The 12,361-nt window shown below is 36.5% G+C and overlaps 1 protein-coding gene across 1 annotated transcript; it reads right to left on the reverse strand.

Moving 5' to 3' along the window:
* Positions 1–1,127: 1,127 nt before the first annotated feature.
* Positions 1,128–11,638, reverse strand: LOC107821837 (mRNA-decapping enzyme-like protein). Its single transcript, XM_016648296.2, has 8 exons — positions 11,397–11,638; positions 11,083–11,123; positions 10,203–10,252; positions 7,566–7,710; positions 6,306–6,362; positions 5,289–5,415; positions 3,373–3,846; positions 1,128–1,456 (listed from the first exon to the last, which is right to left on the reverse strand). Exons 1-8 carry the CDS (start codon positions 11,553–11,555, stop codon positions 1,400–1,402), a joined length of 1,110 nt encoding a protein of 369 aa, XP_016503782.2. The 5' UTR covers positions 11,556–11,638; the 3' UTR covers positions 1,128–1,399.
* Between the last annotated feature and the right edge of the window lie 723 nt (positions 11,639–12,361).

The raw sequence follows: 12,361 nt of genomic DNA on the forward strand, positions 1-12,361 counted from the left end.
CTCGTACCTTCTTTATCACCCATTTTCCATCCCATGTTACTCGGTTTGAGATTTACTTTCACAAGGTCGGGGTAAGGCCTGCGTATACACTATCCTCCCCCGATCACACGTGTGGAATTACATTGGATTTGCTGCTGTTGTTATGTTTGTACCAATCTAATGAATACATGAGACATGTATTCACATACACTAATTATTAAGTTATAGTTAATTAATATACATTTGCATCTTATTTAACGCCTAAATATGATAAATTGGTATTTCGGTGTAAACATCAAGTGCGGGTTAAAATTTACCGGAGAAGACCTTACCGTTGTGGTATCGTAGTGTTTCCTTAGCAATTTGTTTATGGATACAAAGTGGCAGAAGAGCTTTTTTCCCCTCATTTTTGCTTGCTTTTAATTAGTTGCCAACAAGGGTTTCACTGGTTTTATGTCGATCTTTTTGGCGAACGCAGAATATCAGCAGGATAATTTTTCATCACTAAACAAGTTCATATCATTTAGTTTTATTTTTTGTTCCTTTTTTTTTTTTCTTTTTCGCATTTCTCCTTTCTTTCCTTCTCATTTACATAGACACAATCACCAACATCCCAACTCTAGTCTACTATCTTTTTTATTTATTTTGAGTTGATTTTGGTACGAAAACTATCTCTTTTGATTGATGTTGAAACAATATACATATATTTAGTACTCTTTATGTAATGTTAAATATATTAATTCAAATTCTTTAGGAAGAAGACAAGAATTCGACGTCTTCATTCATGGCTAAAAATTAGATCCGTTCGAGCTCGCGCTTCCGTCACAGTCTCTTTCGGAGAATAATACATTGTGCAGGAAAATTGTGAAATTTTCCTTTACTCTCCATTGTACTGGATTTTTGCCTTTCTGACTCTAAAAATTGCAACTCCCACATTATTATATTTTTTGGAGAATTTTAAAACAATTTAACTTTAAACTTCCAAAATGCAAGTTCAATATTTTCCTCCCACTCGAGTAAGAAAAGAAAAAGTACTCAGAAGAGTTAACTTTCTATCTGGAAAACATAAAATCTCCTCTCCCCCCCCCCCCCCCAAATATTTCTTTCCATTCGGCTTATCACAACACAATTGTTGCAAATACCAAAGCTGAAAATGCAAGTACACAGTCCGCATGATTGCCTATTATTTAATGAACATAAAGCTCAAGAACATAACTGACTAGTAAAACCAGACATTGCATATAAGGTAAATTACAAATCTGAACAAGTAAACTGACTAATAGTCTAATACTACTATACAAAATGGGTCTCAAAGATATTATAAACAGAAGGAACCCGATAGACAGACGCTCGAAGCCATCTTTCTGCCAGTAACATTGTTTTAATGAGATTTCAACAAGTGAGGCAGTTCCTCTGTTTATCATGTATGATGAGTATTGGAAATAGCGCGATACACCGTGTCAATGAATTGATCATCCTGTTATGGAAATAGAGGTAACATCAGATGCATAAAGAGACCAGTGAATTATACGATTATCAAATCATGAATCCTAATAGGGAAAAATGTCATAACAGGAGTAACCATAAAATCCTCTAGCTAATCAACTAATTACATCAATAAATTATGAGCTCGGGATACTACCTTACTCCCTCCAATATTTAATTTTGTGGACTCCATAACTAGTTTTCTGGGCCAAAAAAAAAATTAAAAAAAAGCAAGAAAAAAAGCAAAAATATGAAGTCCTTATAACCTTGGCAAGTTCCTATTCACCCAGTCCCTCAATACTTACTAGAGTTTTAACATACTGTCGGGACTTGTATTTTCGAGTCATATTATTTGCCATACTTATAATCTTTTGCCAACTTCTAATGGCTTCTCAAGAACAAGGTGATAACAAATTAACTACTTGGCATGTCTTCTAAGTCAAGGTACCTATGTTTTTTTGTTTTTCTTGTTTCGGTGCAAAGTAGAAAAAAACATCAAGGAACTACCATTACCGAGTATGTAGTGTGGTAAGAAAGCTATAGTCTACACTGTTATATTGCTTCAAACTTTGTTTTATCCGACTCTGTAGTCGGGACTGTCTAGAGCTTTTGTGTTACTCACATTATTCCAGTTTGATGCGAAAAATAGGATTTTCCTGGATGTCCTAAAACTAGGCCACATTGATGCGAAATAGGATTTTCCTTTCCAAAACGGCCCTTCAATTCTAAGATAACCGACATGACTCTTGAAGTTCCATTTGCTTTTTTTTATCAAATAATACTGAAGACATTCACCAATTTTTATTGAGGGCAGATAAGGAAGCTGAGGTCAGAGAGAAATTGCAGCTGAGGGTAGAGGAGAATTTTGCTAACAACTCTGCCCCTTTCTGCCCCAAAATTCAAGGGTTATACAGTGAATTGGACAACCCTCTATTATTCTACATGAGCAAGGGGATGTAAGGACTTTCAGTAGCACTTGAAGGCAAAGGACAGATTTCTGTCAACTTCAACTAACAGAACTCAAGGTGGCAATGATGAGCATCAGCAACCCCAAAGTGAAGCAAGTATTTTGAGGACACGAACAACTGGGCATGGAACTCTTACTATGTGGCTCATGCAGTCACAACACGAGGAAGAGAAATTTAAGTGTGGAACTCTCATCAGGGGAAGGAGAGGTCTGCGAACGTAAAGATGGAAAAGAGAGGAAATGAGGACAGATCGGAGACAATTAAGGGGAGCGAGAGGGAGTTGGGCATGGGCGGAGAGCGTCGGGTGCCAAAATGGACGGGGAAGAAATTTAGGGGTTCGGGATCTTTTAGACATCTCATCCAGAGATTTGAGGGAAGAACGATTCATTTATTGTTGGAGTTTGAGACATGCCCCTTCAGATAGAGTAAAACTTCTACTTTTTTGTCATTTAGCAATTCCCAGGGTATGATCCCTTATAGCTTCACATTCGGTCCTTGAGGAAGTAAGGTGCTTAATTTCAAAAGTGTAAACGTTTTTATGTTCCCCGATGGAAAGCCATCCAGACTATGTGACTCAGATAAAAAAAAATTAGGTCCTAGAGGAAGGACAGAAGCTACCAAAAACCAGTTCCAACAGAAAGACTCAAAAGCAACTGCTAGCATACTCTTCTCTCTTTCTTTTCTTTTTTCTTCTCAATTTCCCTTATTAATCTTCATAATGTGGATGTGTTCCAGCATAGTGGCAGAAGCTGCTGGAAGTTTTTTCCCCCTAAATACGCGCCCTCAGCAGACCCTCTTTGCTTTGAATGTTAATTCTCATTATGAGGGCAAATGCAAAATTTCGCATTCTGGCATATGCAATTGATTGCGAATTTATAAAACTTTAGCGCCATAAAAAAAGTTCACATAGGAAAGTAACTATCAATTCAGGTACACTTACTTGAACAAGCATCAAAAGTGCCTCACGCACTTTGCCTCTGTTAATAACAGGTCCATTGTTTGGGCTAGGAGCAGAAGTTGGAGTGAGAAATGGCGGAGGAGTGGGGGGAGGAAATGGTTGAAGCAAAGGAGCTCCGTGAGGGCGTTGTAGATTCCCAGGGGGGTGAAGTGGTGGAGCAGTAGGCACAGTTGAAGAAACAGGAGGTATCAGTGGAGAAGAGGAAGGAGGAGGACCAAAGAATGATGATGGTTTCACTAGATTTGAAGACCTTCTAGCACTGGCGTCTGGTTCGGAAGCATCAAGGGTAGGCATCAAAGGGAAAGATGTAGAAAGAGGAGGAGATGGAGGCAGTGCAGGTGCTGAAGAGGGAGGTACAGCAGCAGGAGGACGAGGAGGAGGAAGGACTGTTGCAGATGAGTCGTACGGCTGTCCCTGAACTGCAACATTTGGAGCACTCCCAATTCTCATAGCAGTCTGCAAAATGAAATGCTCAAAATTCGGTCACGTTAACACATATGTAACAAGAACATCATAATAAACAAATTTTTCATATCAAACATAGTACTCGTCTAGAAGTATCTCCACTTAAATTACTTACAACATGACCCCTATATAGAAAGGTGGAATAATGCATTGCATGAGTCAGTGATCACTTCTTTATGTGAAACAACAGGGAATCTCTGTTGGTCTTCCTTCATAGATGGATTTTGTAATGTTTTGATACGTCAAATCAAAATTCCTAAAAACAACCATATGCTTTATTAACATATTGTATGCAAAATTGTACAAAGGTATGGCTGTATGGCTAATACTTTTACAGGATTTCCTATTATAAGAATAACTGATCCCAAAGCAAAGGTTAATGACAAAAGTTATTTGACTTATGCAAGAAGAAGGATAAGCTTTGGGTCTGTTGGCTACATGCTTACTATTGGAAAGGTGATCCCATCTGGGAAATAACTTGCAAGGAAGCATCCTGGTGTCTTCAAAAGATTGTCAAGGCTGGAAAGTACCTAGACCAAGGTGGGCTCACAATAAATGAATTTCTCTCTATGGAGCACTTCTCTATCAGGAAAATATATAAGAAGCTCAGAAGTGATTTTGAAAAGGCTCCCTGGAGAAGATTAATATGTAATAGTTTTGGTGCTCCTGAATGGATATTTATTCTAAGGCTAGCTGCACATGGGAGGTTGTATACAAGGGATAGGCTGGCCCAATGGGGCATAGTCTTGCACCAGATTTGCCCCTTATGTCATCAACATAATGAAAGTATTTCACACTTGTTTTTCAAGTGTTATTGCTGCTGAGATATGGGAAAAGATGTCGGGTTGGCAGGGCATACAGAGACGAGGACTGAGTTGGAATGAAGTGCTAGCCTGGGGTATAACTTATTACAATGGTAAGAACTGCAATGCTGAATTATACAGGATGGTGCTAGCAGGCAGCGTCTACCATGTATGCGTGGAGAGAAACGAAAGGGTATTTAGGGGGAAGGAAAGAAGTTCTGCTGTTATTACTAGGGTGATTGTTCAAGATATCTTCTACAGAGCAAGCAGGAAACCTCACTTAGCTAGGATGCTGCTGAACTACAATTTTTATCCCTGAGTGGTTAGGTTTGGTGATATGGAGTTTATGCTGTTGAGAGACGATGATATGGAACTGGAACTGGAACTTTCTGTCCAATTCCTATTTTTTGCTGGTTTTTTCTTTACTCCTTGAGCTATACATATTCACAATTGGTAATAAAATTCTTTATTTACCCAGCAAAAAAAAAAAAGGACAGTTATTCCAGATCTTCCAAAAGAACTGACACATGAAAGACACTATTTTCTGTAAGACAAACACTGCATAACAGCCACATTATGTGGGAGAAAAAAGGAAAAAAAGAGCAAATAGAAGGGAAAGAAAGAGCATACACTGAAGAAATTCACAAAAGAATGATCATCTGGGACATCCGCAGTATTCGATGTAGTAGATGAAGATGGCTCCAGGGGACCATCAATTACCGACATGCTTGGAGATGCTTCCAGCTCCCCAAATTCACTGTATTAAGTTGCACAAAATCAAAAGTTCCTCTCAGAAGCCACTCAGTTGCAATTGCTTTTTTTCAGTCAACATAATATGTTGCGCAACTAGCTAAATAGGTAAACCACTCAGTTGCACAAAATCAAAAGTTCCTCTCAGAAGCCACTCAGTTGCAATTGCTTTTTTTCAGTCAATATAATATTTTGAGCAACTAGCTAAATAGGTAAACTGACCCACCAAATTATTCACCCCTCCAAAGACCGTGCAGCTTGTTTGCAACTAAAAGCTTTCACTTCTCACAAAGTAATGTCTCATTAGCTTTTTGCAGTCACTTTCACCATGCATATAGCTTAGGTTTTATGAGCATTTATAAGAAGCACCCATGGTAGGGCTAGGACCAACCCTATTCAAACAATATACAGAAGACCGAACAATTCAAAGGCCCATTCAACACCACTTGCATTTCACTAAAAGCGTAGTTTCACATCAGATACCAATGTTATCCTGCTCAGATCAGGTGGCGCCACGTAACTTTCTTCCACAGTTCTGCTGTCAAAATCATTCTGAGCACATAGATTTCGACCATATCTAGTAGCATCAACAATAATTTTAACAGCATTTGAATCTCAACTATTGGACCCCTGAAAATTCAAATAGTATCTTGTTGACCAGGTTCTTTAGGAAGGCAGTTTATTATGCTCTCTCAGTCATAGTGCAGTTCAAGATTAGCAAACAAAGGGAAGACCAAAAACTTGTTAAATGTCAAGCTAAACTACTATATCTGAAACATAAGTCAAGAAATAGACCAACGCTGAACTGTATAAAATTTAGTGTTTTAACAGTCAAAGAGAATCTATCATTTTGATCAACAAATATATTATGATTTTTATAAATATGAAATGGAATACCTCCTGTTTGATGGTAGTTTGAACTTGGTAGGCACCTTGGAATAAGCACTCAATATCCTGACCACCAGTAAAAGTCGAAACTGATTATCAGGCATAATAGGATACATATGGAAAAGAAAAGGCAAGATAAGATTGACATGGAAATCATTGCGCAGAACAACCAAAACACCTGTCTGATCCTTTCATTTCTCATTAAGGTGATAAATAGAATAAGTGGGAAGGTATGATGAGGAAGTTTTGCATTGACAAACTTGAATCTCTACCTAAAAGTTTTTTTTTTCTTTTTTCCCTGTTAATAGACGCCTCTGCCTAAAAGTTTCAAGTTCACAAAAACATATACTCAACTTCTCAATCGCTCTAAGAGAAACTTATTTGAAAATGTGAGAAGAAGATATAGGGAACCATTTCAGTTAACATACAGTGGGTAGTAAGGTAAGAGAGGAGTTGGAGGTATTTCAACTTTTGAAATTGGGAAATCCCCAAGTCAGTGGCACACGGTTCGAAACTTGGTGGATAATGGGCCCACCATCTACCTTTCTCCACTTAAATACAACGCTTTTGTCTGCGGCACGATTCGAACCATGACGTGCCCCAACCCATACATAATGTGTTCCACTCTTACAACTAGACCAAAGACCCGAGGGCAAGGAGTTGGAGGTGTTTTGGAAGGTAAAAGAAGAATGTCCCCAAGCCAGATATTAGGTGCCTCGGAAATAAAAAGGAGAACATCCCCAAGCCAAAGTAAAACTGTTTCTCTTTACTGATCAGGAAAAAGACAACGAAAACAAAGCTGCAACTTTAAATTGGAAATCATCTAATCATTCACCTACCAAAATAATGACTAGGCCGAACATACCATCCTGCTAATCTTTAGGCCATTCACTACAACAATTTCAGATGTTATAGACTGAGGTTCAAGACGGGTCCAACCTATAGGCAGCAAAACTAGTGAATTCTATTGCATAATCGCATGCATAAATTAGGTTACAAGCACATACTTCAAAAGATTGACTGCATAAACAATTGAGTCCTCAAAAAGCCACATTACGCAAATTTAGTTTCTGACATAGAATTAGCACAATGAATATTGGGGGGAGCTAAGCATACCCACACACAGAAAAAGGGGCGAGGAGAGTGGAAATGCAGGAGATTAGAAAAGAATGATTTACAACAACAATAACAACCCAGTAGAATCCCACAAGTGGGGTCTGGGTAGAAAAGAATGATTTATGGAGGGGAAAACGGGATTGAAAAGGTTACCTGTTAAAGAGATTTGCAACTTCTTCACATTCACGTGAATTATAAAACCATATCCCATTTACTTCTTGGGAAGGATTTCGATATAATAAATATGGGACCTGGACCTCGAACTCAAAATCACCCAAGAGATCCTCCACCAAATTATCTGCTTGTAGGAATAAAGTCACATCTTTAAAACAAAGGAACTAAACATAAATGCTCATATAGAGAGCAAAATCTTAACTTTCTATACCCACTTATGAGCAACATGGATTTCATGTCAATAGCTTTATTTAAATATCAAACAATAATTTTTTTTAAATCAATATGTCTAAAACACTAAATTTACGGAGGTAAAAACAAACTTTTGATACAAATTAAGTATATTGACATCTTTCATAAAATAAAGATCTGCCAAGTTCATGGTACTCAGGGAACCCTAGTAGATAGCTAGTTTTGCTGGGCAACTCTAATGGGGGTTCTCTATAGACAATTGACTGTCATCCAGAAAAAGGGGAAAGCACCATTTAAGTAACTAAACTTGATTGACCTAAAAGACGGGTTAAACGCAAGGGATTCAGCCTCCAATTTCTTAATGTCCTACTTTATACCCTCAAAAAGTACAATTATATCACATTGACTGGAGATGTTTTTTTTTGACAAGTACATTTTTTTTTTTGATAAGGTATTTTTTTTTTTTTTTTGACAAGTACATTCACTGGATAAAGATTGGAGATCACTGTTTGAATACCAAGACAGAATCACTAGTCTTATTTTGTTACCTTACCTGATAAAAAAAAGACAGAATCACTAGTTACGAATAGAGTAACCACAATATCTACGATAAAAACTTAGAGATGAACTCCTTACTCCAAAGCCATAATTAGCAAGAAAAAAGGGGGTTTGGGAATCAATAAATCTCTCATTTCTCTCCAGAAGTCCTGGGACATGACAATAAACAAAAGACTAGTCATGATTACTCAGTCTTTTAGTTCAGTTGACAGAATATGTTTATTTCACATTTAAGGTCAAAAGAATCCAGTAATTTTTCAACATGCAAACTAAACACTTTATTTACAATCTCAAAGCACAAGTTCATTCTTGACCAGAGATATGGTTAATATGCTTAAGAGAGATGACTTACTTACCAGATGCTTTAAGGGACAGCCTTTATCAGTGTACAGGAAAAGTTACTGTCTACATTAGAATTTTATTTCCTCACCTGCTCAAGGAATGAGCTTCCAACCTTCTTTGTACTTTTTTGTAGGGTAACTAGTCTTTATTTTAGGCATTTCCTCCTCCTTGTTTCATCCTTTTAATTTTCTTGCAAAATAAAAATTTCAGGTGAGTGATTTTCAGTCTTTCAATGTTCAATTTTTCCCAAGAAAGTCACTTCTCTTTTTATCCTTTTTCCGTTTTGTAAGCATTCTTTTTTAAATTAGTGCTGAAATCCTACTAGCTTCAAACAAAGGGGTTGATCAAATTTCTTCATATTTACAGTTAACTATCAAGTGAAGAAAGAAAGCACTCAAAAAATTCAAGATTTGATACAGAAGCACTCAAATAGTTCAAGACTTGATATTGAGCCAATTTTCTAATAAGTTCTAAACACGAAAGCAAGGACAAAATATGTGTCTCCATTATAAAAATTCCTAAGAAATATCAAATGAGCCACTTCATATTCTGGGACACCCCCAAATGTTTGGCGCACTTCTACATTTGGGACATCACCAATTGTCTGGAGAACTTCTATAAATTATAATAGCTATACCCTCGCTTCTGTACAATAGTCTAATTCGCTTAAACCGATTCAGTCAATCAATTAACTGCCCTCGATCCCGTATTAGTTGGGTCAGTTATATGAGTCCTTTGTTTCCATTCTGCTTTATTTAGGTCCACTCCATTCGTTACCGTATGTAAATTCAGATGCATGATAAACATCGGTACTCAAATGCATCTCTCCGTCTGAATCAGAATAAATATGTTTCCAAACCTTCTCTTTAAAATTGGAAGTGGATATTTCAGTACTGGGAATTCCCTAAAACTAGAAAATTCTTAAATGTTACAGTGCCGACACGAATGTACAAGCTCCTAACCAGAAAGACTCCTAGCAAACACCATTCCTAAGTTAGTGTAGCAACATCAATTAAGTCTTAATGCTAACTAATTGGTATCACCTATGTAGATCCTCTGCTTCCATTGTGCTTTGTTATTAACTAAGTCCACATTGACTCTAAGAGATCACCATCAATTGCCATTCCAGTATTTTCCTGCAAATGAGGACTACTTTATTACTATCTCTTGACACGAGTTGAAGTCAAGTTTACTAGTTCAGGATTCTCCAAAAATAACTTACACCCCCTTGAGATTCATCAACAAGATGACATACTTCACGAATTATGTTAATATGGTTCTATGTTGTTCACATCAAATAGTCAGTCAGGCATGAGCTACTACTTCATGCACTTTTTTCCACAAGGAAAAAGAAAACAAACACAAAAACTAGCCATAGAATGTATGTTTTCCTAGTCCAGCGGAGAAATGTCAAACATCTAGGTAATTACGACGGAGAACCTAAAGCATCAAACAACCTTGCAAAAGTTCCGTCAAAGATACAGCCCAAGCAGAAAGTTTTAGAACAGAAAACAAGTAACTTACCCGTATTTCTGCGGTTCATAACAATGAACTGAAACCGAGGTTGAGCACTCCTGTAATACCCCAACATAGAAATAATAAATATCTCAAAGAGCCGCACCATACAGATCAACTCATGAAGAAGAAGAATGCATTAAATCTAGAAACTTTCAATCAATTTGAGACCCCATTCAGTGCTAGTGTTCCTACTTTATTTTGCACCCAAGGGTATGTCCTAGCGGTAAATGAAATGGGAGGCAACCATGATGTCTCAGATTCAAATCCCAGTGGAGGCAAAAAAACCTAGGTAACTTCTTCCCATCTGCCTAATACTTAGTGGATAGAGTTACCCGGTACCTGTGCTGGTGGGACTCGGGAGGTAGCAGGTACCCAATGGAAAAGTCAAGATGTGCGTAAGCTGGCCCAAACAACGCCGTTATAAAAAAAACTTTTTACTCAATTAATCAACTTCGTCTCAATCTCAAGCCAGTTAGGGTCGGCTATCTGAATCTTCTACATTTTTTTCGCTCTATTGAACTCATGTTAATCTCAATACTGATATATCCTTTGACCATTAAGGCAAATTATTTCTATAAAATTTCAGCTTCTTTAAAGCTCACATTTATCCCTCTGAAGTACATATTTCTGACCATATTATATTTAAAATCTTTTGAACAAAAAGAACATGATCCACCTCAAAAAGGTTCTAATTAATCAAAAGTCTAAAACAACAATTACGCCTTACTCCCAAACAAGTTGGGATTGGCTATATGAATCCAGACTGCTGACCACGTTATTCCATTTAAACTCATTTCAGGCCAATATTATGTAGACAAAGAATCCTAAAACAGGTCAGGAAAAAAAACTAACAGAATTACAACTCCAAAAACGCATAATTACTTACCTCTTCACAACAAACAAAGATCCTTCCACATCCTTTCGACTCTGCAAAAACAAAAACACACACACACACAACATCAGTACTACAATAATAACTGCTCAAACACATGTTAATCAAGTAATCAATCAATAAACTACCCTCAATACCAAACTAATTATCTACTAATAGTTCAGACCCATTTCATTCTAATACTAACAAAATTAACCTTTTAAAAATTAAAAAACTCTTTAAAACTAATAAATATGCATTTTTTTAAGAGAAAATGAATAATACAAATAAAAGATGCAATTTTTTTAGGAGAAAAAGAATGAATATACCCATTGGCTATTGTCGATATTGAAAGCGTAGAAAGTAACATGAGCTGCAGTGATTAATATTTCTTCAACGAAAGCATCGATACGCTGAAGAACGGTTAAATTAAGGAGCTTTGTGCTGTTTTGGTCCAAATTCGGCATTAATTTCCCGTTCGTAGACATTATTACTGTGTGTGTGTGTGGAGAAACCCTAGAATTGATCCCAAATTGAGGGCTCTGTTTACTGTATATTAATTTTATAATTTTATTATATTGACACTTTTGTATTTTCTATTTTTTTTCATATGTATACAGCGCTTATATCTCCTTTTGTTTTTTTTATTTTTACTTTTCTAGAAGACAGTGGGAGATTACGTTTTATGATAGTCTATAGAAAAGTATTTGAGGGGAAAAAATAAAAAATAGCTCGATTTATAAATGTTAATTAAAAATAGTCCTAGTTTTAAAAGTAATAAAAGTTTAGCCACTTTTTCGGAAATATTCTAGCATAAGATGATGCAGTTCGCATTTTTTATATATGAGCTTCCAACATGATGCGCTAGAATTTCGTAGTGTTGGAGTTCCAACATAATATGCGAGACGTTTATATGTAGGAGTTCTATAATCCCACATATTATGCTAGACTTTCCGTGTTTCAGTAAAATAATAGATATTTTTTAATGACTTTAAAAATGTTAGCTGTTTTTCGATTACCAATCTGAAAAGTGGCAAGCTCGTACTATTTTCACGAATTTGAGAGGCTATCACAGTATTTAGCCCTTATATCAAATCAATTAATGTATATTAGGCCAAATACATAGATAACCCCTTAAACTTAGTTCGAATTGTCCCACGTAAATTTTGCTACTAATCAAATAGCCATCTCAATTAGGCAGGAATATGTCTGGTGAATATAAAAGTCTAACATGACTTTTATAAAATGAAGAAATTGTTTTAATTATAAATGTATTTATAAGTTCTTTTTCAAG

This window comes from Nicotiana tabacum, chromosome 22 (genome assembly GCF_000715075.1).
Source record: "Nicotiana tabacum cultivar K326 chromosome 22, ASM71507v2, whole genome shotgun sequence".
In the NCBI taxonomy this organism is placed as follows: domain Eukaryota; kingdom Viridiplantae; phylum Streptophyta; class Magnoliopsida; order Solanales; family Solanaceae; genus Nicotiana; species Nicotiana tabacum.

What these genes read in the sequence shown, in the direction of transcription:
- LOC107821837 (XM_016648296.2), bottom strand. Translation starts at nt 11,555, where the DNA reads ATGTCTACGAACGGGAAATTAATGCCGAATTTGGACCAAAACAGCACA. An exon ending in TATGAACCGCAGAAATACGG is followed by an intron (nt 7,711 to 10,202) that starts GTAAGTTACTTG and finishes TCCTACAAGCAG; the next exon opens with ATAATTTGGTGGAGGATCTC. An exon ending in AAACTACCATCAAACAGGAG is followed by an intron (nt 5,416 to 6,305) that starts GTATTCCATTTC and finishes AACTTAATACAG; the next exon opens with TGAATTTGGGGAGCTGGAAG.